This window comes from Penicillium crustosum, assembly GCF_028827405.1.
Source record: "Penicillium crustosum strain IBT 35664 chromosome Unknown utg000003l_segment0_segment0, whole genome shotgun sequence".
Classification (NCBI taxonomy): Eukaryota; Fungi; Ascomycota; class Eurotiomycetes; order Eurotiales; family Aspergillaceae; genus Penicillium; species Penicillium crustosum.
In genome coordinates this window covers 831,628-853,375 of record NW_026623124.1, presented here as the reverse complement: position 1 = coordinate 853,375, position 21,748 = coordinate 831,628, and the positions used below count along the sequence as shown (strand labels likewise).

General features: G+C 48.4%; 9 protein-coding genes across 9 annotated transcripts; 4 read left to right on the top strand and 5 right to left on the bottom strand.

Annotated features, from left to right (window-relative positions):
• Window positions 1–258: 258 nt before the first annotated feature.
• N7487_007367 (uncharacterized protein) lies at window positions 259–2,007 on the bottom strand (the record flags this gene model as incomplete). Its single annotated transcript, XM_056875097.1, has 3 exons — window positions 259–1,299; window positions 1,376–1,735; window positions 1,798–2,007. 3 exons carry the CDS (start codon window positions 2,005–2,007, stop codon window positions 259–261), a joined length of 1,611 nt encoding a protein of 536 aa, XP_056727285.1.
• An 876-nt stretch (window positions 2,008–2,883) lies between these two features.
• N7487_007366 (putative G-patch domain protein) lies at window positions 2,884–4,073 on the top strand (the record flags this gene model as incomplete). Its single annotated transcript, XM_056875096.1, has 2 exons — window positions 2,884–2,997; window positions 3,087–4,073. Exons 1-2 carry the CDS (start codon window positions 2,896–2,898, stop codon window positions 4,071–4,073), a joined length of 1,089 nt encoding a protein of 362 aa, XP_056727284.1. The 5' UTR covers window positions 2,884–2,895.
• A 436-nt stretch (window positions 4,074–4,509) lies between these two features.
• On the bottom strand, window positions 4,510–5,355 carry N7487_007365 (uncharacterized protein; the record flags this gene model as incomplete). Its single annotated transcript, XM_056875095.1, has 2 exons — window positions 4,510–4,933; window positions 4,994–5,355. The coding sequence occupies 2 exons, from the start codon at window positions 5,353–5,355 to the stop codon at window positions 4,510–4,512; spliced, it is 786 nt and encodes a 261-aa protein (XP_056727283.1).
• A 662-nt stretch (window positions 5,356–6,017) lies between these two features.
• Window positions 6,018–6,797, bottom strand: N7487_007364 (uncharacterized protein; the record flags this gene model as incomplete). The annotated part of the gene is made up of 4 exons (XM_056875094.1): window positions 6,018–6,068; window positions 6,123–6,229; window positions 6,320–6,598; window positions 6,707–6,797. 4 exons carry the CDS (start codon window positions 6,795–6,797, stop codon window positions 6,018–6,020), a joined length of 528 nt encoding a protein of 175 aa, XP_056727282.1.
• A 348-nt stretch (window positions 6,798–7,145) lies between these two features.
• Window positions 7,146–8,738, bottom strand: N7487_007363 (uncharacterized protein; the record flags this gene model as incomplete). The annotated part of the gene is made up of 1 exon (XM_056875093.1): window positions 7,146–8,738. One exon carries the CDS (start codon window positions 8,736–8,738, stop codon window positions 7,146–7,148), a length of 1,593 nt encoding a protein of 530 aa, XP_056727281.1.
• Window positions 8,739–9,779: 1,041 nt separating this feature from the next.
• sip5 (Sip5p) lies at window positions 9,780–12,332 on the top strand (the record flags this gene model as incomplete). Its single annotated transcript, XM_056875092.1, has 4 exons — window positions 9,780–10,214; window positions 10,274–11,599; window positions 11,652–11,739; window positions 11,770–12,332. Exons 1-4 carry the CDS (start codon window positions 9,849–9,851, stop codon window positions 12,330–12,332), a joined length of 2,343 nt encoding a protein of 780 aa, XP_056727280.1. The 5' UTR covers window positions 9,780–9,848.
• Window positions 12,333–13,576: 1,244 nt separating this feature from the next.
• Window positions 13,577–15,389, top strand: N7487_007361 (MFS transporter; the record flags this gene model as incomplete). The annotated part of the gene is made up of 4 exons (XM_056875091.1): window positions 13,577–13,649; window positions 13,699–14,064; window positions 14,125–14,181; window positions 14,242–15,389. The coding sequence occupies 4 exons, from the start codon at window positions 13,577–13,579 to the stop codon at window positions 15,387–15,389; spliced, it is 1,644 nt and encodes a 547-aa protein (XP_056727279.1).
• A 566-nt stretch (window positions 15,390–15,955) lies between these two features.
• On the top strand, window positions 15,956–19,208 carry N7487_007360 (uncharacterized protein; the record flags this gene model as incomplete). Its single annotated transcript, XM_056875090.1, has 2 exons — window positions 15,956–18,042; window positions 18,107–19,208. The coding sequence occupies 2 exons, from the start codon at window positions 15,956–15,958 to the stop codon at window positions 19,206–19,208; spliced, it is 3,189 nt and encodes a 1,062-aa protein (XP_056727278.1).
• A 286-nt stretch (window positions 19,209–19,494) lies between these two features.
• Window positions 19,495–20,170, bottom strand: N7487_007359 (uncharacterized protein; the record flags this gene model as incomplete). Its single annotated transcript, XM_056875089.1, has 5 exons — window positions 19,495–19,623; window positions 19,681–19,740; window positions 19,832–19,873; window positions 19,958–20,019; window positions 20,071–20,170. 5 exons carry the CDS (start codon window positions 20,168–20,170, stop codon window positions 19,495–19,497), a joined length of 393 nt encoding a protein of 130 aa, XP_056727277.1.
• Window positions 20,171–21,748: the final 1,578 nt, after the last annotated feature.

Here is a 21,748-nt window from a genome sequence, read left to right as displayed (position 1 = left end):
TTGCAATTTACATTTCAACTTCCTGTTTCACGTCTGTTCTTTTTTTTCCCTTTATATATCACACTTGGTTGTGCATCCTGTTGGGCTGGTATATACATCATTGTTCATCTGGCGTAAGGCTGGGAATAAAAGTCAAGTTCATCGAGATCCACAATATCTACAAAATTCGCTAGTCCTTTTTTTTCTTTTCGTAAAGAATTGACTTGTTCAAGGTTATTCACAGTTTCAATTCCTTCCAAGGGGTATATATACTATATGCTACTGCTTCAGATCAAGACCAATGCTGGTCAAATATTTACATCGGTTTCTCTGTCCCTGTGGCACTGTCTCCATTCTAGTCTCATTGGTTCGAATGAAGATTCGCTGATATCCATCACCACCTTGACCCCAAGTCTCCCATTTGGGGCTCGAAGGAAGACGTTTGGTGTTTGGATCCAGAGACGTAATGAAGCTTGACCAGTAACCCTGCATCACAGGCATGATACCTGCGTTGGTGGTGTAGTACGAAGCTGGAACTTTGTGCCCAGTATTGGCCGGACCCCAGATCGCGTTCACTTCGATGGTATGCGGTGTGCCCAATCCCGAGTACTCGTCGTCGGGGTCCTGAACTGCGTAGTGGTAGTTCCAGCTTGGGACACCTGCGGCGGCGTAAATGGAAGAGATGTCAATTCCGGGACAGATGTAGCGAATCTCGCCGTACGCCGTGCTTGCCGGCCGCCAGTAGGGCCCAGCGCCAGGGAATTCCTTCGTCTGGTTTGGAGTAAGATATATACTGTTGATCCTGGCAAGATGGGTCTGTGTTATTGCTGGGAATTGGTTCTGGATGAACGTATCTGCCTCGTCGACGCTGGAGATGCTCTTGGTAACGAATCTCGTGCCTTCATTGGTGTCATCGCCAAATATCACTGGCACCTTGATGAATTTGCCTTCATGGAAGAGGCGATACGTGTAGTCTGGCACTAGGTCCTCGTCGATTGTGGGACCGTACAGGTATAACGGCTTCCCTTGTGCTCCTGGGTTGGGTCTTTCGACGTTCTTCGCCTGCAAAGCACTGACATCGAGGTTACGCAGGCATGCCAGGGTGTTTTGACTACTGTCACATGCCGTCGCAGTTACCAGGGCGTCATACGCAAATTGACTTTCGGTAACATTGAGCATCTGGGCAAAGCTTTGTGACTCTGCAGCAGCTCCAATAAACAGGCCTTCATCTCTTCCGCCATACGCCGAGAGCATGAGAGTCACCGAGGCAGCACCTGCACTACCACCACCAATGACAACATGTTGGGGGTCTCCTCCAAACTAGAGACAATGTCAGAACCCTGATATCAAACAACAAAGTCACACGGGAAGAAGGAAGAATGACAGCTTGACCTACCTTGCTGATATGCTTCTGGACCCACTTGAGTGCCTTGCGTTGGTCTTTCAGGCCATTGTTTAGACTGGCTCCTTGTTCAACCTCTTCTCCGGCAAGAAATCCATAGGGTCCAACCCGGTAGTTGAAAGTGACCACCACCATATTGTTTCCAGATGCCTCGATCAACCCAGTGCCGTTATAGTTGGCATTTGAATTGACTGCAAACCCTCCTCCTTGGATCCAAAAGAAGACAGGCAGTTTCTTGGAACCTTCTACTGCAGCTGTGGGGGCATATATATCAAGGAAGAGACAGTCCTCTGAGGTTCCTAGTGGGACTGCCTGGCCTTCACTTGCTGCCGTGGGGATACATATGCTTCCATGCTAGTAGTGAATGGTCAGTAGCTATCTATCTAGGAAGAACTGAACACACAAGAGGTGCATACCTTGGTTGCTTGCTGTATTCCCTCGACCGACAAGGGATCCTGCGGGGCAGCAAATCGCAGATCTCCTACAGGAGGAGCGGCAAACCGCATACCAAGCCACTGTGTGACTCCGGAGTATGCATAACCCTCATACTTAGCATAGCCCAAATCTACCACTGTAGAAGCTGATGCTAGGGATAGCAAAGTGCAGATAGCAAAGAACTTAGTCATGGTGTCTGGCAGTCTGATTGTGAACCGGTGGATGCCATGGTTTATAAAGTGCTCCGCGGACACAAAAGAAAAGCCGACCCTTGTCGATCGAAGTCACGGTGACAACGCATAGCACTCGGCTATCGGAAGATAATACGGGGACAAAGCCCTTGCGCCACTGTTGCTTTATTGAGATATGCATACTTCGACGCTTGCGGGGATGTGTCACATGTGCAGCAATGGAGCTTTTCGGAGAAGAAGAGCGTCCATAAAAGACACAATGCATAGGTTTTTCTACCCGTCAGCAGACTAGTCGGTCCCAGAAGTAGATGATAGACACAAAAGTCCATGATTTAGGCGTTCTTATGAGTTATTTTGCTACCAAAGCAACTATCTAGTCAGATACACTCTACGCCACATACTTTTAGGGGAAAAGGGACTGTGAGACATTGAAAGACACCTGAAACCATTCAATCTAAGGGTCTAAACAAAGAAGGGATATATGCTCTAGGGGAAGTTGTCCTAATAGATACCTCGATACTCTAGATAGCTTCTTTGTTTATGTCACACCATGTAGGTTGTTTTTGTTTGATCTTCCACATTTGTTCCCCAATGAGATAGATCAAAAATGATTTTAAATGGAATCTAGTTTATACCAAATTTAAAATAGCGCATATAATGGTAATGTACAAGTGTCCAAATGGACTAAATAGGGACTAAATATGAACTAAATGGATTAAATGTGCCCAAAGTACATCGAAGAGCCCCAAAATTAATTTGGAAAGCCCCACTCCCCCGCAAAACCCAAAGCGTTTTCTTTCCGCCTGCGGATCTGCCATCTCCCGGTCCTTCTCCCTTTTTCACTTATTTGGGGCTTTAGGACTTTTAGACCATACTTTAACTCTTGGCATGATGGCTTCAGAAGATGAAGATGACTATATGAATATGGTCATTGAGGAACCCACTCAAAAGGAGACCTTCACCCAAAAAAAGCGCCGCGAACTACGAGAGGTACCGTATCCTCCACATTCTAACCTCAACGCCCATCTCTGTCTTCGGCTAAATACCAAATCAATTCTAACATTCTTTTCCATATGCAGGCCGAAGCCCGAGGCCGAGTCCCATCCAAAGCCGAACGCGCCGCTCGGGAAGCCGCCCGCCGAGAGGAAGCCTTGGCCACAAGCACCCTCAACCCCACCAACAAAGGATTCCAAATGATGGCAAAGCTTGGGTTCAAGCCTGGTGGGGTACTGGGCAAACCTGGTGCCAATGACTCTGACACTACCAACACTCCCGATTTCCTAAAATCACGCGCTGAACCGCTAAACCTAACCTTGAAAGAAAACCGTGGCGGAATCGGGTTGGACACGGAGAAAAAGCGCAAGCTCCGCGAGGAAGCAGAAGAAGCAGCGAAGAGAATTAAACATGAAGAGGGAAGTTACCGAGATCGCGTTCGTGAAGAGCGCGAGTTGAAACGCATCGAAGCCCAGGTGCACGCGGCGCAGAAAGTTGCAGAGAGGCTGGATGGGGAATCGGAGAGTGGGGCTACCACCGACAAAGAGAAAGAACAAGGGCCCTCGGCCAAGGTCAACAAAGAAGAAGAAGGTGACTCCACAGATCCTAGTCAAGCACGCGACGGACCCGATGCCCCCGCGACAAAGAAGAAGCCGATCAAGCTCACATCCCAAATCAATGTCCTTTACCGCGGTCTTATCCGTGAGCGCGAACGGAAGGATAGTGACCGCCAGGCACGCCATGCTCTCCAATCCTCACTCCCTTCATCCTTCTTCCCCAAACTACGGCTACCAGAATACAATGACCCGACCATGGACCGGGAGGATAAAAGGGCCCTTGGCCGTGAACTGGACAGTGAACCGGATCAGAATACCTCCACATTGGAGATAGAGTTAGAAGAAGACGACGAGGAGCTCGATGCCTTCAATGCGCTAGAGCCGGCTGAGCGGCTACGCAAGCTGGTCCTCTTTCTGCGTGAGACATACCGGTATTGCTTCTGGTGCAAATATACCTACGAAACCGATCTTGAGCTGGAAGGGTGTCCCGGCCTGACCGAAGAGGATCACGATTGATATATTCAAGCCGTTTGTACCATACGGGATCCCTCTTGACATAACAATGAGCTGACGGTTTTGGTATCGTACCTAGCACGTAGCCCAACCTCTTACGAAAAGGTTTGTATCTCTACAAAATGTTACATTTATGTCACGAATGCCCAAAAAAAGTATTCATTATAAACATGCAGCTTCAGTCCTTCTTGTTAAACCATAATATACACGAGGTCCTTGGTATCATAAAAAAAAAGTATGTAGATAAGAAGAGAAAGAGAAAAAGAAAAAGGAAAGGAAAGGAAAAAGAAAACATAACAGCCTTGATAGGACCTGTACTTCCTGCGCAGGAGATTATGCAATATATGCTGGGAGTATGCAATATATGCTGGGATCATGCAATATATGCTCTCGAGGTCATTTATACCAACGCACTCGATATGACAAGGATATCAACAAATTATACGAGTTGATCAACCAACTCCTCGACCGAACGATTCTTACATTTCTGTAGGATCTGGTAACACGACTCGCAAATGCGCAAGCAGCAGAACACACAGCGATGCCGGATCTCAATGTCAAATTTCTGACAGGTCATACACGGCATTGGACACCACGTATTCTGCGCCACGGGCATAGCGCGGTGCTGCTGGTAGCATGTGAGATGGATCTCATTCAATTTCGGCGCCACGGGTTCAACATCCGGAGGGACGAAGGGTGAGGGGGCCAGTTCCTCGCGCGGCAGTTCTGGGACTGCTAGTGGCGGTTCGGCACTGTCGGGGGTTGGGATGAAGTCTTCTGGCAGGGGGGAGTTGGGCTCATCGGCAGGAGCTGGAGCTGGGGCCTGAGCAAGGGTCGGGACTTGAGGTGGGGGGAGTATGTCACTGGGGTTGGCTGTTGTTGAGGCGCGTGGAAATCAGGCTGTGATTTCTTGGTTCGCATACCTGTCATCCGAGGGGGAGACTGCGTTGGGACAGGGACCCGTTCCACTGGGCGTCGTTCTGGGATTGCATTTCCGGGAATTGGAGGGAAGTATGGGTTGTTGGATGAGGCTGGAATGTCCACTTTCGGGGGAACTGGTAGTTCCTTGTCCGGCGGGGGGGGCCGGCTTTGGTGGTGGAGGGGCAGGAAAGGCTGCCGGTTTAGGCGAGGTTGATTCATCGGACGGCAAGTCAGACGGCAAATCCGATGGCAAGTCGGATTTCTTTTGGAAAGAGAATTGTGATTTCGTTGCTGAAGACTTCAGTGCTGCGAGCGAAGGCACACGAAGGCCGCGAGGGCGCTTCTCGGAATCGAAGATTGCCATATTCGGTCAATTATGTGTATATTTATCTCACACCAGTTTGAATATATGAAATGGATCAAGATCAAGCCTTTTAAAGGGAGACAAAGTAATTTAAGGAGAGAAAGAATAGGAAAATTAAGAGAAAAAAAAATAATCGTCAAGTGTAAGAATCCACTCGATAATTAGCATCCAATTGTTAGCCGATCCAAATGTGCATTATGGTATTATGATATGGTCTATACTCCTATGAAAACCTATGAAAACCTATTAAACCACATTCCACCTCAAATTACTCGAATCTATTGGCTATCCATCCATCCATCCATCCCTCCAATCTACCCTGTTTCAGATAGTGGAGATGGGGATCGGTCTAAAAAGCGCTAAGAAAAAAAAATAGATCTATCGATTTTGTAATATAACGTGCTCTGGTTATACGAGTTAGATTATACTAGTAGATTATAGTCAAATTATATAGTAGATTATACGAGATAAGCTGTGTTGAGATTGGATTATTACCCCTGAACTCATTAATAGATATCCATTCCTACTGATATCATATCGAGATCCGATGGTTCCTGGATCCATCATATGTCGACCTCAAATTCTCATCATTATCTTTTTATTTCTTTCTTTTTTTTATGGCACTTTGCTTATATTTCAGCAAATGATTTCAAATTCATTATTTAGCGATCGGGTTCAGCAACGGGTATATACGACCTGCGTTCTCGTGCGGCCTAAATCAGTTAGTACATTGCCACAAAAGATCTACCAAATAGGCATTGGCCTACCTCGACATATCGCTCAATCCATGGCTTGCAGGCAGCCCAAGCCAGTAGTCCACCGGTAGCAAAAATAAAAATAAACACTACCGCCTCGTCTTTCCGTGAATCTCGCTCTAATATCGCAGAACCCTCCGTCAGCACATCTCTTATCACATCCAATTCGGTTCCTCTCGCCTAGTCCATGGGTCCGGCAAATCACTTACGGAAGCAAGTCGTGTATACATCTTCCTCCTTGGCGCCTTTGCAGGTCGGTAGCTCGTAATCGAGACAGAACTTGCGATTGCAATCATTACAGCTCAGGGATCGGTATTTCTGAGCTCGTTTGATGTATTCATCGGTATGCTCAATCTCGGAGCTAAGAGAGTCGTGCTCGTAAAAGCGGAGGACGTGGTCGATGCCGGAGGAAGTTTCAGACTTGGCGGGATTGAGGGGGATGATCGTACTATTGGAGAAACAGGTGCATTTGCAGAACGAAGTTGGTGCTGTAGGCATTGAGTATTAGTATCACATAAATATCGACGCAAAGATGGTAGCCATTGGATCTCCCACTTGGCGCATTGGGGCGTCGGAGAAGAGAGGCGAGCACTTACTGGATGCTGCTACCAATGATGTGACAGACAAAAATGTAAAGAGTAGCAGCAGCAGCTGTATACTGCGCTGTGAGGACCAGGTAGAAGACATCCTGGGCACGCAGTGGACAATGCGACAAGTCCTGGGTTGGCGCGAGTTTAATGACGATGGATGGTCACATGACTGCGTACGCAATTCGACAAAGACCAGCCCTGGGGCGAAGAAAGGTGTCTATAAGTTTTTTTGTTTTTGTTTTTGTTTTTTTTTTGTTAACATATATATCTATATATTATGCTTATATTTGATCAACTTGGAAAGGAAATTTGGCTTAAATTACATAGTATTTGTTGTTGAAGGGCCACTGGCAGCCTTACTATGTATACAGTACCACATCAGAGTCACATCAGAGTCTAGATACACATCACTCAACTTCCCAGAAAACTCTCGGATTTTTCAAATCTATGACTTTCCCTTAATTCCCTTCTTCCGGTTGTCTCTCTGTCTCTGCTCCTTGGCAGCATCACGTCGCCTCTTCTTCCAAGCGCGATTGTTGTCACCGCGATTCTCCCAGAACCACTTGGCGAACTCGGTTTCTTCCATTTTTACGCCGGCTTGCGCTCGAGCTTTTGTGACAGGACTGTCAATCGAAGCGTCCTCATCATCCGAGTCCTCACTCTCGTTCCACGTCATGTGTCGGGTCGCCGCAGTAGTGTCGGGAGTGGGAGCTGCACTGCGCTGACCTCGGTTTTGTAGGTCGTTCTTTGTGAAGGGTGTGAAAGGTGTCTGCGGTTCAGCCATTTGAGGCTCATCCTCGGATTCAATGTCATTGCCAAAGAAGCTGAATCCAGCCTCGGCCTCGGGAGCTGGCTGGTCATCGGATGCTGTCGGGGCGGCCCGCTTGAAAAGAGCCTCAAGGGGGTGGACCTCCTTGGCAGATGAATTTTGTTCTGCCTCTTGCGCAGCCTCTGTGGGTATCTCATCCGAGTCCGGCTGGTTCGGTGTATCAGCATCACCGTCGTTAGCCTCCGTAGACTTGGCGGTCTCTTCTTGGTGCGGCTTGACATCCTCGTCGTCAGAAGATGAAGATGAATCTTCAGGATTCTCATCGGCCTTGCTCTCATCCACGTCGCTCTCCGAGTCACTGCCCTCGTCTGAAGATGAGCCACTCGACGAGGTATAATCTTCAGACTCGGATGATTCCTCTGGAGTCTTTTCTTTGCGCGAAGGCTTTTTCGTCTCTTTGGCAGCCAATTTGGCAGCTCGGCGCTTCTCCTTGGCTCCTGGAATCTGACCAGGCCGATAATTATCCTTCGAGATCTTTTCGCTGGCAGGTTCTCTCAGATTCCCGGTGGAATCCACCCAGCCTTTTCCATCTTCAAATGTAGCCGTAGGCGCTGCGCTTTCCTCCGCGGTGCGCAGGAAGCTTGGCTGGGTCACCGTCTTCTCAAATTCATGGATGACATTATCCTTGGACTTTTTCTTCTTCTTTGCTTTCTTATCGTCGGAAGTTGCGTCAGATGCTCGATTGGGTGGGATCGTTGCTCGGAACAGGCATTCGGATTTGTCGGTGTACTTGGACTTGGATTGCAATTTCTCTTCCTTGCTCTTCTTCTTCTCTTTCTTCTCCGACTTTCGTCTTTCCTGCTTGGCATCACTGGACTCGGTCCATCCTCGTTTCACTTTGCGGCCTGCGGGAAGCTCAAAGCCTTCCACCACACCGTCCTCGGGCGTTTCCTTCTTGGACTTCTTAGACTTTTTCTTGGCGCTAGAGGGGGCTTCAGGCACCACATCCTCTTCCTCCCGATGTCTCTTTTGAGGGCGGGCGGCCTCGACTTTGAACTTCTTGCCCTTGAGGATGGAGCCGTTCAACTTCTTCTTGATCTTCTCAGCTTCCATATTTGGCAGAGTCACGTATCCGTAATTATTTTCAGGGAAGGTTGAAATCTCGTGGAAAGATATTTCTGTGGCCAAGTTGCGAATAGATGCTGGCAGCACAGACGGAAGGATCTCCTGGGTGAAAGGCGTGATATGCAGTCTGGTTGTTTCAGTCATTGCCAGAGGATGCTTGGTAGATGAGAAAGAGTAGGGGTATCACTAATGCATGGCCTGTGGAGGATGTCAAGGTTACAAGGGTAAATTGGGGAAAGATTCCACACCTTCAACACCGCTCTTCAACCTTTTTTTTTTTGGCAAAAAAATAATGTCCAGACAGATTTTATGCCACCGCCTTCTTAAGTATGTGTGGTCATTGGCTAAGATGGTTCCGAGGTTAAAGATCACATGTTGGCCTGGTATGTTGGCCTGAATTGGCCTGAATTGGCCTGGATTGGCTATTTCTGCCTGACTATTCCCTAAGGATATCCATGCATGTACCCAATGACTTCACCTTCCAATTCACATAGTTAATTAGGTAATCTTTTAGATCTGCAAAGTGCAGCATCTTAAGGCGTATGATGTATACATCTTAAAAGTGGAGTGTGGAGTGTACTTTGTAATCTGCCCATGACTTGACGATGACGAGGATCAACTGATGATCCTGGGTTGAGTAGTAAAAAGCTTGCTATTTACCTAGGTAACCTGTTTATACGTTAATAGTTAGTAAATAACTACATGTACAAAGTATATTATATCTAGGTAGTTACATGCGTTTATATCAAGACCTAGGTAGTCATGTATAACTCGATAACTATATAACCAATTAGTCTAGACCTTTTAAAATGAGATAAACAAGTATGCTTTGCCCACTTATGAAATATTAAATCCCCCCAAAAATAAAACAAAAATAACATCCGCCACATCCGATATTTTCTTTCTTTCGAATTGAATTGAATCTTTTGAATCTGTACTCTGTAAACACTTGGAAATTGTGCTTGGGGGGTTCCTCACCGATCTCACTTCCCCAGTTACTCCGGACAGATCACAACCCCCCCGCTCTGAGAGTTACTCCTCTTACCTCCACTCTACTATTAGCCTTCCAACTTTCTGCTCTTAACCTCTTCTCCTTTACCCTTTCCTCTACCCCATTTCTGTCCACCAATACAACCCTTCCCCCTCCTTCCCCCTTGGGGGCCTTTTCCGCCATATCCGATTCGGATCACCGTGACTGTGAATTAATCTTTCCCCCTCACATCCTCGCATCCTCACATCTATCTGGACTCCAACATGGGAAACTCCCAAACCAAGGAGTCGCGCTCCGCAGCCCCGTCAAGTCGTCGGAGTCAATTATCCCCGGGCGCTTCCGATGCCTCAAGTCGGCCGTATCATGGTTCTCGATCAGCAAGAGGCAGTCGGCCTGATCTTTCGATTCTTGGAATCAGCAATCATGATCGAGAGGTGGCCACATTAGAACATCGGCGGGAGACAAAGCAAGAACGCGAGGCCCGTCGCTTGGAGAAGGAACGGGTGGCGCGTCTCAAAGAGAGGGAGCGTAGTATGAAGGAGGAGCATGTCGACGGAGGTTATCTCGTGACACAGGGTGTGTATGTGGGGACAGAAGACTACAATAAGGTAGTGGTGCGCCAACTGATGGTAGGTTTGCCTGAAATACCCCCTCGATGCGAAATAGCCAAGGCTGACGGCAGGGTTAGATCGAACGCCGACTGGCTCCCTTCTGGAGAGGTCTCAATGACTTCTCGGAGTCGTGGGCTGAGCATCAGATTATGGCGGCTGCACGAGGGATGCCCATTCCCCAGCCCGACGAGATCCCGCCCGAGTTAGAGTACAAATTGTCCAAGATCCCGGACAAAGCCCCCGTCGATCCAACAAATATTCAGCATCTTACAGTGCCGATCACGTCCAGGTCGCAATCTTATAATTCAGATGCTTCGCAGTCCTCCAACCCCCCTCAATCATTACCCTCCGCATCTCCGATCGCTTCTGGGACATCCACCTCCCCTCTCTTCCGAACCAGGGCGAAGACTTTGGCTGCTTTGACTACCTCCAAGCATAACTCACAGACAGATCTAACGCCCCGGGAACTGCAGCTTCCCAAGGACCCATTTGTGAATGGACAGCCCATCGAAGTGAATTTGTACAAAGACGCAAGCGAATGTCCTATCTGTTTCCTCTACTATCCGCCGTACTTAAACCGTACCCGATGCTGCGATCAACCTATTTGCTCCGAGTGCTTCGTGCAGATCAAGCGCCCGGACCCGCACACTCCAGAGCATGGAGAGCCTAGCGCGAATGCGCCTTCGGTCGAGGGAGAGCAGGCGGAGGCAACCGAGTCACAGTTGGTCTCCGAGCCCTCGGCGTGCCCCTTCTGTGTCCAGCCTGAGTTCGGAGTCACCTATGCACCGCCCTCGTTCCGCCGGGGCCTGACTTATGCTGCAGACCCCAGTGCCCGGCTCTCCCCTAACTTCACTTCCCCCGTATCTTCCACCTCCTCCTTATCATCTGCCACTGCCCCCGTGCCGGGTCGCCGCCGTGCGACCTCACTATCGGCCACTGACCCCACAGTGGTTACAACCGATAGGATTCGACCAGACTGGGCGACCAAATTATCGAATGCACGAGCCCACGCGGCACGTCGATCCGCGGCAGCGACTGCCCTTCACACGGCGGCGTATTTAATCAACCCCAGTACATCTCAGAGTGACTCGCGTGGGTTTGGTATCGGACGGCGCGGAATGCGAAGAGCCACTGGTGGAGAAGGGTATAGCGGCCGGACCGCTTCACCCGCCCTTAATGCGCTAGCTTTCTTGACGGAGCGTACGGGTGCTGATCGGACGCCTAGAGCAACTGGACAAGACACCGATTCTGCTTCTGCCGAAGAGGGTGCGAGTAACCCGGCTGCTGGTCGATCAAGTTCAAGGCGCAATCGAATTGACGATCTTGAGGAAATGATGATGATGGAAGCTATCCGCCTGAGCTTGGCCAGCGAAGACGAGCGCCTCAAACGGGAGGAGAAAGAGGCAAGAAAAGAGGCCAAAAAGAGAGAGAAGGAGAAGGGAGAAAGAGGCCAAGAAGGCCGATAAGGTGGCTCGCAAGACTGGCTTGTACAGTAATAATGCTAGCGCCTCCGCTTTGGATGTCCTTGGCGAATCCAGTTTAGGTAAGGGGAGTAGCTCATCCTCTGTCATAGGCGAGGATGTCATTGGTGAAGAAATCGCAGCTGGTAGCAAAGGCAAGGGAGTTGACCGCACACTGCCATCGACTGCAGAAGAAACGAACCCCCCTACGCTGCTTGATCCAGCAGCACCAGCAAGCCATTCGGCGGATCAGTCCGAGCCGTCCCGACAGTCTCACCTGCGACAGGTCTCCAGTGCCTCTTCATCGTTCTCTTCTGTCATGGAAACTACCCCAGAGGATGGCGCAAGCGGTCCCGCTACTGGAGAGGGCAACACCAACTCTCTTGAGCCAATGTTCAATTTTCGCAGTTTAGCTGCCGTGATTGGAGATGAGGAGAAAGTGGATGACTCTGCGGAACACGTTGAGGATACCTCTAACAAGCCACAAACAGAGGGCTCTTCCTCGAGTGCCACTCCGTCGGTCCACCAGCCTTTCACCGAGGTGAACCCCGAATCAGCGCCTATCATTGAGTCTCGTGAGGAGTCTCGTGATCATTCTGGTACCCTTCCAAAGGAACTTGAGACTCGCTCTGTCGAGATCACCAGTTCCCCCACGCATCCGGAAGCTACTTTGTGAACCCTTTGGTTTTGTTTCTGTTTCTGTTTCTGTTTCTATTTTTTTTCCCCCAGTTTGGCTTTGTTTGGTATCTAGATACAATCCGGACCGCATGGCATGTGTGGATTAGCCGGCGCATGGGATTGATCACTGGTGAAGGCATATCTCTGCTTATCTTTTTCTAAGCTCATTGTTTTTTTTTTTTTTTTACCTGCCACGTCGGGCCTTCCATATCATCATTTCTTACTTTCTGGTCAAGGATAGAAATTTTTTGTGTTTAGCATTCAGATCGGTGAATAGTGAGATTTCTGATTTCTTCAAACTATCTATGCAAGGAATATGTCGATGGGTAGATACATACAACTATGACAACTTTGTACATACGTATAATCTTGAATAGTCGGCTGCTAATGTAGCTTCCTTGACGATGTATTTTAGTAATCTGATCCATTTGGCTTAAAATGATGTAAGCGATATACTCTATTATCCTTCTACAATATATTTTCATTATATAAACGTGCAAAGCAACCTTGGAAAGAAGTACATACCTATATGTAAGTATATATGCGGCTGATTTATGGGTCCAACTCAAATTACTCTATGACTTGTGATTGGTCAAGAAGGGTTTAAGAAAGCAGAGTGGGGAAACCTTGGAAGACTCCCGAAGTCCATTGTTGTTTATTTGTCTCACATCATATATATAAAATTATAATATCATGTCATGTTATATCATATTATTAACCTAATAGTTAGCTATTATTGAACAATATCCAATATCCTCGACCATTGCCAAGATACCCGAACAAAATATGGTTCGCCACCCAAAGAGTTTTCATCACAACGTGGGAAGTGTTAAATTACATATATAAAACAAGATCCTCAAAAGTTAAAATAGATCCATATTTTAGTTATATGACTATTTATGTGGCTATTTATAAAGTATTAGGAATGCTTAATTGCGTTAGGTAGGGATCAGGGTCAGATGTTGTTCGTTCTCGGCGGTGGAAAAAAGGTTTCTTACCAAGGTTCTCCCTCTCCGACCTTTCAACCTCACCCCTTCTCCCACCTTGTCTTTGGTTTACACACCCCAGAAAATACAGAAGTCGACACTCTTGAGACAATAATAAAAATAGAAAGCAAGAAAGCAAGAAAGAGAGCAGCCCTCCCGCTCCGCTCATAAGGTACGAGCAGTGCGGTGGATAACAAGATCAACTTGACACTGCCGGGGTGGATTGCCGTAAGATTTGAACTGCTTCTGAAGAACTATGGCATTGACACCACAGGTAAGATCTCATCCGTCGCCCGATAGCTTTCCAACAGCACAGCTTTTCCTCCTAGGTATGTTTTATCCCGGGCTCGTACTTGGCAATGACTAACACAACAACAGCAATATGCCGGATTGCAGAGCCCATCGCCTTAACTTCTATCTTCCCCTATTCGTGGGTGATGGTCAAGGACTTTCACATGGATAATGGCAACAATGCCTCCTTCTATGCCGGTATTCTGATTTCGGCATTCTCGCTCGCAGAGGCTCTGACCGGTATGTTCTGGGGTGCTCTTTCAGATCGCGTCGGCCGGAAACCCATCCTTATATCTGGCTGCGTGGGGACTATGGCCTCTTTGATCCTGGTAGGGATGGCCCCGAACTTTTGGGTCGCGCTCGCTGGTCGAGCTCTTGGTGGAGCCTTGAATGGGAATATTGGAGTAATTCAAACAATGGTTGGCGAGCTTGTCAGACGACCTGAGCATGAACGTGAGTCTATTACCATTCTGTCATATCTAGTGGAGTTGGGGGGCCTAATATTGCACACAGCTCGAGCGTATGCCATCATGCCTTTTGTTTGGTCAATTGGAACGATTATCGGCCCAGGTATGTATAGCCTTCGTCTTTACATGATTGGATTTTACTGCAAATGCTAATTACATCCAGCTATTGGAGGCTTGCTAGCAAAGCCCACTGAGGGGTTTCCCTCCCTGTTCCCAGCCGATGGCCTGTTTGGCAAATTTCCCTACCTTTTGCCCAACCTCGTTTGCTGTGTTCTACTGATCCTCAGCATTATCGGCAGCTGGCTGTTCCTGCAAGAGACTCATCCAGACATGCCACCTAGCGGGACCTATGGACATTTCGACCAAGCAGCTGAGCAGCCGCTTCTGGTTACATCTGGCGCAACTGCCAATGCTGGCGTGGACCTGCGAGCGGAGTCTTACGGGACCTTTAACCGGGTTCACCTGCATAATGATGAGAGTTGGAGTGTGCAAGCCGATGGCTCCTCGCCTACGTGGAAGAAGTTACCAAAGCCCAAAGCTCTTACCTGGCAAGTCATTATGCTTGTTGTTGCGTTGGCTATCTTTACTTACCACTCAATGACATATGACCATCTCTTGCCCATATTCTTGCAGGACAAGGACCCGCGAGGATCATCACATCCGCACCACTCGCCCTTTGACATTCCGGGCGGAGTCGGTCTTTCCACTCGAACTGTGGGTGTGATCATGTCCACCGATGGCATCATCGCCCTTGTCATCCAGAGCATCATTTTCCCCATCCTGGCACATTACCTGGGAATCTGGCGGCTCTTTGTCATCGTTACGGTGCTCCATCCAATCGCATACTTCATGGTTCCCTTCCTAGTCTTCTTGCCACGCCAGCTCATCTATATCGGTATTTATGCTTGCTTGATCGTTCGCAATACCCTGTCCATTATCGACTATCCTATCCTCTTGATTCTCATCAAGCAAGCTAGCCCCTCAGACTCCGTCATGGGCAAAATCAATGGCTTCGCTGCTTCCGCTGGGGCTGCATCTCGGACTCTTGCCCCTCCGATATCCGGCTTGCTTTACAGTTCTGGGGCTGAGATTGGCTGCACTGCTCTTGCCTGGTGGGGGAGTAGTCTCGTTGCGCTCATCGGCGCTTTACAGCTGTGGTTCCTCCACCGCGATAAACGATCATCAGTAACCGTGGAGCCAGCAGCCGTGTGTCATTATGTTGCTCTTCCAGAGCAGCCACACGACGACATCGTTCATATCATTGTCAATGGAGATGATGCGTGCACAGAAGGGGCAATAGTCTCGGATTAGGAAACAAAGGGCGAATAGGGACTTTTTTTATGTATCTAGAGTTCTAAGTTCATAAGTTCATAAGTTCATAAGTTCATAAATTCATAAATTCATAAATATTATGATATAATCAACAAAGGTATTGGAAATTGTTCTCTCTTGTAGGATGTTCCACCTCATCCAACAAGGGATCATGCTTTCTATCGATTCTACATGGTATATATAGTCTGCTAATCAGTATTCTTCTAGCTATAACATCGATGAGCAAAGAGACATCAGAGTGATATTTTGCATACGGCGACCCTAATACTATGAGGCAAATGGATCAGATACAGAGGTTATTGTGTTGTATAGTCCGAGGCTCTGAGGCTCCGATTAGATAGTTTGGGTGCACCTTTCCCAATTAGGCTTAGTTTTGTTTACCCAGCAACGTCAACACGGCAACTCTTTTTGTATACACAAACTCTGCCTTGCTCTGCTTTCTTTTTGTCCAACTGAACGGGCTCGGAAAACAGTCCAGAGACGACTTTTTTTTACGACTAACCTTTTTCCCCCTCTCATTCCCCAGGGGTGCTCTTGCTTTCATAATGCCAAATCCACTCTCGCCCCTCTCATCTTCCTACCAGAATGCGCGCGCACAATCTCAAATGGCGAATTCTTCGCCCTTTCTTCACAAGACCCTTGACCAACCCTCAGAACATGTTGCCCCTTCAAGTCCATTGAAAAAAGGATGGACAGGCCACGCGGCGCCGAGTCCGAATACCTATGATGAAAACGAAGCCCACTACCCTAACGAACCCGAGAACGAGTATGAACACGAGAATGACGATTTCAATGATGCCGAGTCATATCAACCCGGCGCCAGCTCACCGTTCCAGTTTGATGGTCGCGAAGATACCGTGGATTTCCAGAAGCTGCGCGAAATGCGACAGACCTCGTCCCAGTCACACCCACAACTTGAACCGCTAGAGGAGGAGAGCCCTATGAGCTCTCCATTCCGTCCACATGCAATGGAAGATACAGTTGATTTTCGAGGGTTGCGTGAAGTGCAGCCCATGTCACCTGGCTTGGACAAGCGGCTGGATCTAGGGGAGCCAATAAGCTCTCCCTTCCGTCCTAACGCCAGTGAAGATACAGTGGATTTCCAAAATATGCATAGAGAGCAACAGTCGTCTCCCCTACCATGCCCACAACTTGAGCCGCTGCAGGAGGAGAGCCCCGGAAGTTCGCCGTTCCGACCTCATGTCCGAGAAGAGACAGTGGATTTTCAAAAACTGCGCGAGGTCCAGCCCATGTCTCCTGGATTGGGACGGCGGCTAGCTCTAGAGGATCCAGAAAGCTCCCCGTTTCGCCCTGATGCGCGGGACGAGACGGTTGACTTCGATCGCTTGCGCGAAATGCAGAATGACTCGCCAATTCCTAAATCGCGGCCATTGCCCGATCCCGCTAGTTCACCTTTCCGCCATGAGGCAAGAAACATAACAGCCGATCCATCGGAACAAGATGATATGCAACAAGATCCGTCAATGGTGTCTAAGTATCCTTCGCCTATTGTGGCACCGAACTCGCCCATCGGCCCTGAAATACTAGAGACGCCGGCTGATTCACCGAAGCTGCGCGAGTTGAAACAAGACTCACCGGTGGCGTCTAAGCGTTCATCATTTGCTGCGGAATCGAACTTGCCCGTCTGTGCCGAAGCAGCAGAGACAGTTGATTCTCCCAAGGTACATGCACATGTAAAGTCACCGGTAGCATCCAACTCCTCTTCCCCTATTCCAGGACCTACTTCATCCTTCCGACCGAGTCCCAAGGAAAGCACCATCGATCTTCATGAGTCGCGCCAGATTTCTCGTGCATCACTTGGGGTGAGTGACCAGCGCTCAGTTGCAGCAACTCCCCGCAAAAGATCTTATGACCAAACACCCCAGGATCTGGAGGACGATTTACAGATGAATGAGCGCCATAAGAAGGGTATGGTGAGTCGGCCAGATGCACCAGCGATTCACATCAATGCCGAAGAGGAGCCGAGTGTACTCCATGACCAGAGCGTCCTCTCCACTACAAGTGCCGTCCACGACCGATCAGCAATTGGCAACAGCATGATAGAGGACAGACGCAATGAAGGAATGAGCACAGTACTCCATGAAGATGGCGACAAAGAGAATATCTCACATGAGAATTCGATGGTCGACGACTCAATGGATGACACTTGCTTGAGCACATTCTCCGCCATGCCTGACATGACTACATTTGCAAAGCTTCGCGCCCAGTCGCCGATGAAGTCAATGCGAGACAGTGTCGCCCCTAGCCCAGCTCCCACTAGGGACGGGCATCGACACAGTGTTGATCCAACCACCCCGGGAACCGGTCGCAGGGCATACAGGGCGAGTGCCTATCTAGATGGAAATTCGCCAATGGGATCGCCTACACCGAGACCCAGAGGCCCTCGGGACATGGCTCATCCAGTTGACTCTACCAATCTTCTTGATTTCTCCGATCAAATGAATTTCTTCCCTCGTCAATCTATGCCAAGTACTCGCTTCTCCCCCTCGCGGCGTTCGCCTATGCGATCTGCCCGGCAATCCATTCGATCTCCCGGGAAGATGTCGTCCCTGCTGGACTTTGATATTCCGGCTGCACCTACACCTCGATCCATTCCCACAGTCACTCCCCCGTGAATTGGAGTCATTGAAGTCCGGCTTCTTGTCTGACATATCTTCGCTCAAAGCCACTCTCAGTGGCAAAGAGGCCGAGGTTGCCAGCCTAAAGCAAGCAGTAGCAGACGCGGAGAGACGAGTCGGTGAAGCGCTGGAAGAAGTACGCAACGAAGCCGCCGGCAAAGAGGTGCTGGAGATGGAACAGGCCGAGTGGGAACGTCGAGTTAATGAGATGGAAACTGTTCTGCGGTCTGCCCGCTCCGAACTAGTGGAGGGAGAGCGTGAGCGTGACCGTCTGTCCCGAAAGGCAGAAGAGGCCGAGAAAAACAAGGAGACTTTAGAAGGCAAAGTTGTCGAGCTCGAAAGTCAGCTTTCCGCTGCACGTGCTGCGGCTGTGTCTAGCACTAGTAAGGCTAGCTCATCTCACAAGTCTTCCAACTCGGCTGAGGATACTGCTCGCGAAGTTCAGGATGCCGTGGAAAAGGTCGCTCGTGAGCTTCATGTGCTCTACAAGGGCAAGCACGAAACTAAGGTTGCGGCCTTGAAAAAGAGCTACGAGTCTCGCTGGGAGAAACGTTTGCGTGAGGCAGAGAAGAAACTCACTGCTGCACGCGAGGAGAATGAACATCTCCGTGTCGAACGTGATACTGCGCAATCCGATTCAATGGGCGCGGCTAACAACAGTTACTTCGCTCGCGAGAATGACGAGCACGAGGCCGAGAAGCGTGCCATGGAGGCCCAGATCAAGGGTCTGCAGCGAGAAATGGCTGCTCTGAAGGACGATACCGAACGAATTCGTGCAAATCTGGAATCCGAACGTGCCGAGAAGGGCGAGCTTGTTGCTGCTGTTGACGAGTGGCTAGCCATGCAGCAGGCGCCCGTCCCATCTCAACCTCGAGACCGCGAGCCCTCTGTGGCATCTTCTGTGCACAATGACCACGTTGACGAACCAGCTCGACCATCTCGCGAAGTCACCCCCGACGACTTCCGTCTCAGTGTCAGTCGTTCTGTGTCTGGAAGCATCCGTCCCCCTGCCACTACGGAAAAGAGGATCCCTAGATTCGGTGCTCCCGGCGGTCATTCTCGTGGTAATAGCGGTGGCAGATCTGGCATTGCAATGCCTACTCCCGGCCGAGGCGGGATTATGAGTTCAATTGAGAGGATGGGCCGTGGTGGTGTTTAGGGTGTTTATGGATATTACTCGAATACTTGTTTTGTTTCTTTTTTCTTTTCTTTTCTTTTCTTTTTTTTTCTTTTTTTTTTCTTCATGGGTCATTCTTATCTTGATTCCCCGACAGCAGATGTGATTTGCGGTTTACCTAAATTTGGTTTATGATGTTTATGTCTGCTTCTATTTCTCGGCGTCTGTTCAGATTGGTCCACGCAGGGTGGGAGGTGTTTATTGGAATTGGATGTCTCGACAGTGATATGAAATGATGTAACGAATCCAAAGATCCATTTTATGATTTTCAAAACCATCCTAGGCAGTGAGTAAACGACTGGAGTCTTGCTGTGCCGTTGGGGAGCATCAGAGGAATCTCGGATGCCAACATTGCAGTCGGTGTGCTCTTAGTTATTTTTTTCCCAGATCCAATTCCCTATTTTCAAGTATATTAACACATAAAAATATCAGCATTGAAATAAACCCAGCTCACCAGCTCATGGATGAACAACCGAGACACTAAGAGATGAAAGACAATGGGGCCAGCGGCTATCTATAGGCTATATGAGGCCTAACAAAAGAGTGCTTGCAGGAAGCAACATACACATCCAACAACATTGTATATTAGGATAACCAGCATATACCTCCTCCTCCTCCTCCTCCTCCTCCTCCTTTTCCCCTCTCGACTGTATTCTATTAGCAAAATGTATCCTCTCGACATCCTTATTGCTAGCTCGAATTTTACTGCAGCAACGATCTTTAGCATACACATCCATCGCTTCGTTGCCGACAGTTCCTTGGCTATCACCGCTGCAGAGCGTTTGTGGAATCACTGGTCAACAAATATCCTGCAATGGCTCTCCCGTCCTGGTAAAGACCTAACCTGTCCATTTACGGATATGACCACGCTGACCAGTCGCAGATATCTTCGCCGCCATCACAGCGTGGTGAATCGCTTTCACCCTTGTCATGGCGCTCTTCATGTTTCTTGGATTTGGACCGACGGGGATTATCGCAGGTCTTCTGTGCCACTTTCTGTAGGGGGGATTGTTTGAAGTCGTGCTAACCCCGGTCTGTAGGATCTTTGGCGGCTGCGTTTCAGTCGTATGGTGGATTTACCCCAGCGGGGGGCATATTCGCAACTTTGACTAGTATGGCGATGCTAGGTACACTCATACCCCTGGGCATGCTTATCGCTTCAGCTTTTGCAATGGGTGTTGCGGTTGTGGTGTGGAAAGTAGCATCCTAGAAAGACATTTTTGATCTATGTACACATCCGACCTAACTCCGTCTCAATACGGGAGTCATCTTGAAATACCGGAACATACATCCTCTAACCATGGAATGTCATTGCCACCGTGCCAAAGGAAAAAAGAAAAGAAAAAGAAAAAGAAATCCCCCCCGGAAATGGCAATTTCTGACGGGGTCCACGGGTGATGGATACGGGGCACCCGAGTGTCACGCGCAAAAAATATACAATTAATACAATTACATATATTATACTCCGTATAGATATTATATATATATCATGTATTATATATTATAGAGGATTCCTCTTATCAGTCCGTAGCCAATGATTCATTGGAAGTTTCCTATTCTCCCCGCATTTGGAGGGGCAAGTACGCCATGACCCCGACTTTTGGGAAAACGATCTAAGCTGACATCCAATCCAAGGTTTAGCTTGTGGCTGAGACTTCGGCTTTCCCCCGGACTGGGAAAACGTGGGGTGAAATCATGCCGGACTGCCGCGTATTTCCCTCTGAACGCTTGGCAATTTGACATCCTCCATCTCTTTGAGTTATTTGGTCGTTTGGTTATTTTAACTTGTTATTAGTGACATGTCTGAGGGGATACATGCATGTTCCGCAATCTGTTCCGCAATCCTGCAGCCATGATTGTATTGAGTTGCATTTGCGTATATGTCATATAAAAGCTTTATTCCGGAACTACAGAGTACTTGAATCGTATCAGATCAGATCTAGATGGAGATTGTATATTTTGTGATCTAGAGAGATATTATGAATATATATATGAATATATATATATACATGTGTATATATAACCTCTCCGCTTGAAACTGATCGGTTCCGGTTCGGATGACAAAGTCGGCAATGTATCGGAGCATGTAAGCTTTTGTCTTTCGCCCTTGGACTTCCAAGTTCCTTTTTTCGGAAATTCTAAAGAGGAACTAGGTCACGATTACCCTCTACCCCAGGATCTGGTGATTTCGTGGGATTTATCTGGGGCAACGGAATATGCCGGGCAGAAATAAAAATTTCAAGATCCGGTAATTAAAAAGAAAGTGACCTTTGCCAGGTTCGTGATTGGCGTCCCACTGGATCCGCTCTCAGTCTCGTGAGGGACAGAATTCTTCATTTCTTTGATGTTCTCCATTGGGGAATTCCCGGTTTTGAGGTTTTTGAGAGTATGGCGTCATTGTGGCCATATTTGAATATCTCGAATGGAATGGACAGTCAAAAGTAAAAAATAAAAAGTAAAAAGTAAAAAGTAAAAAAAGTAAAATGAACTTGAAGGCATAGAGTGAGTACCTTAGGTATGTA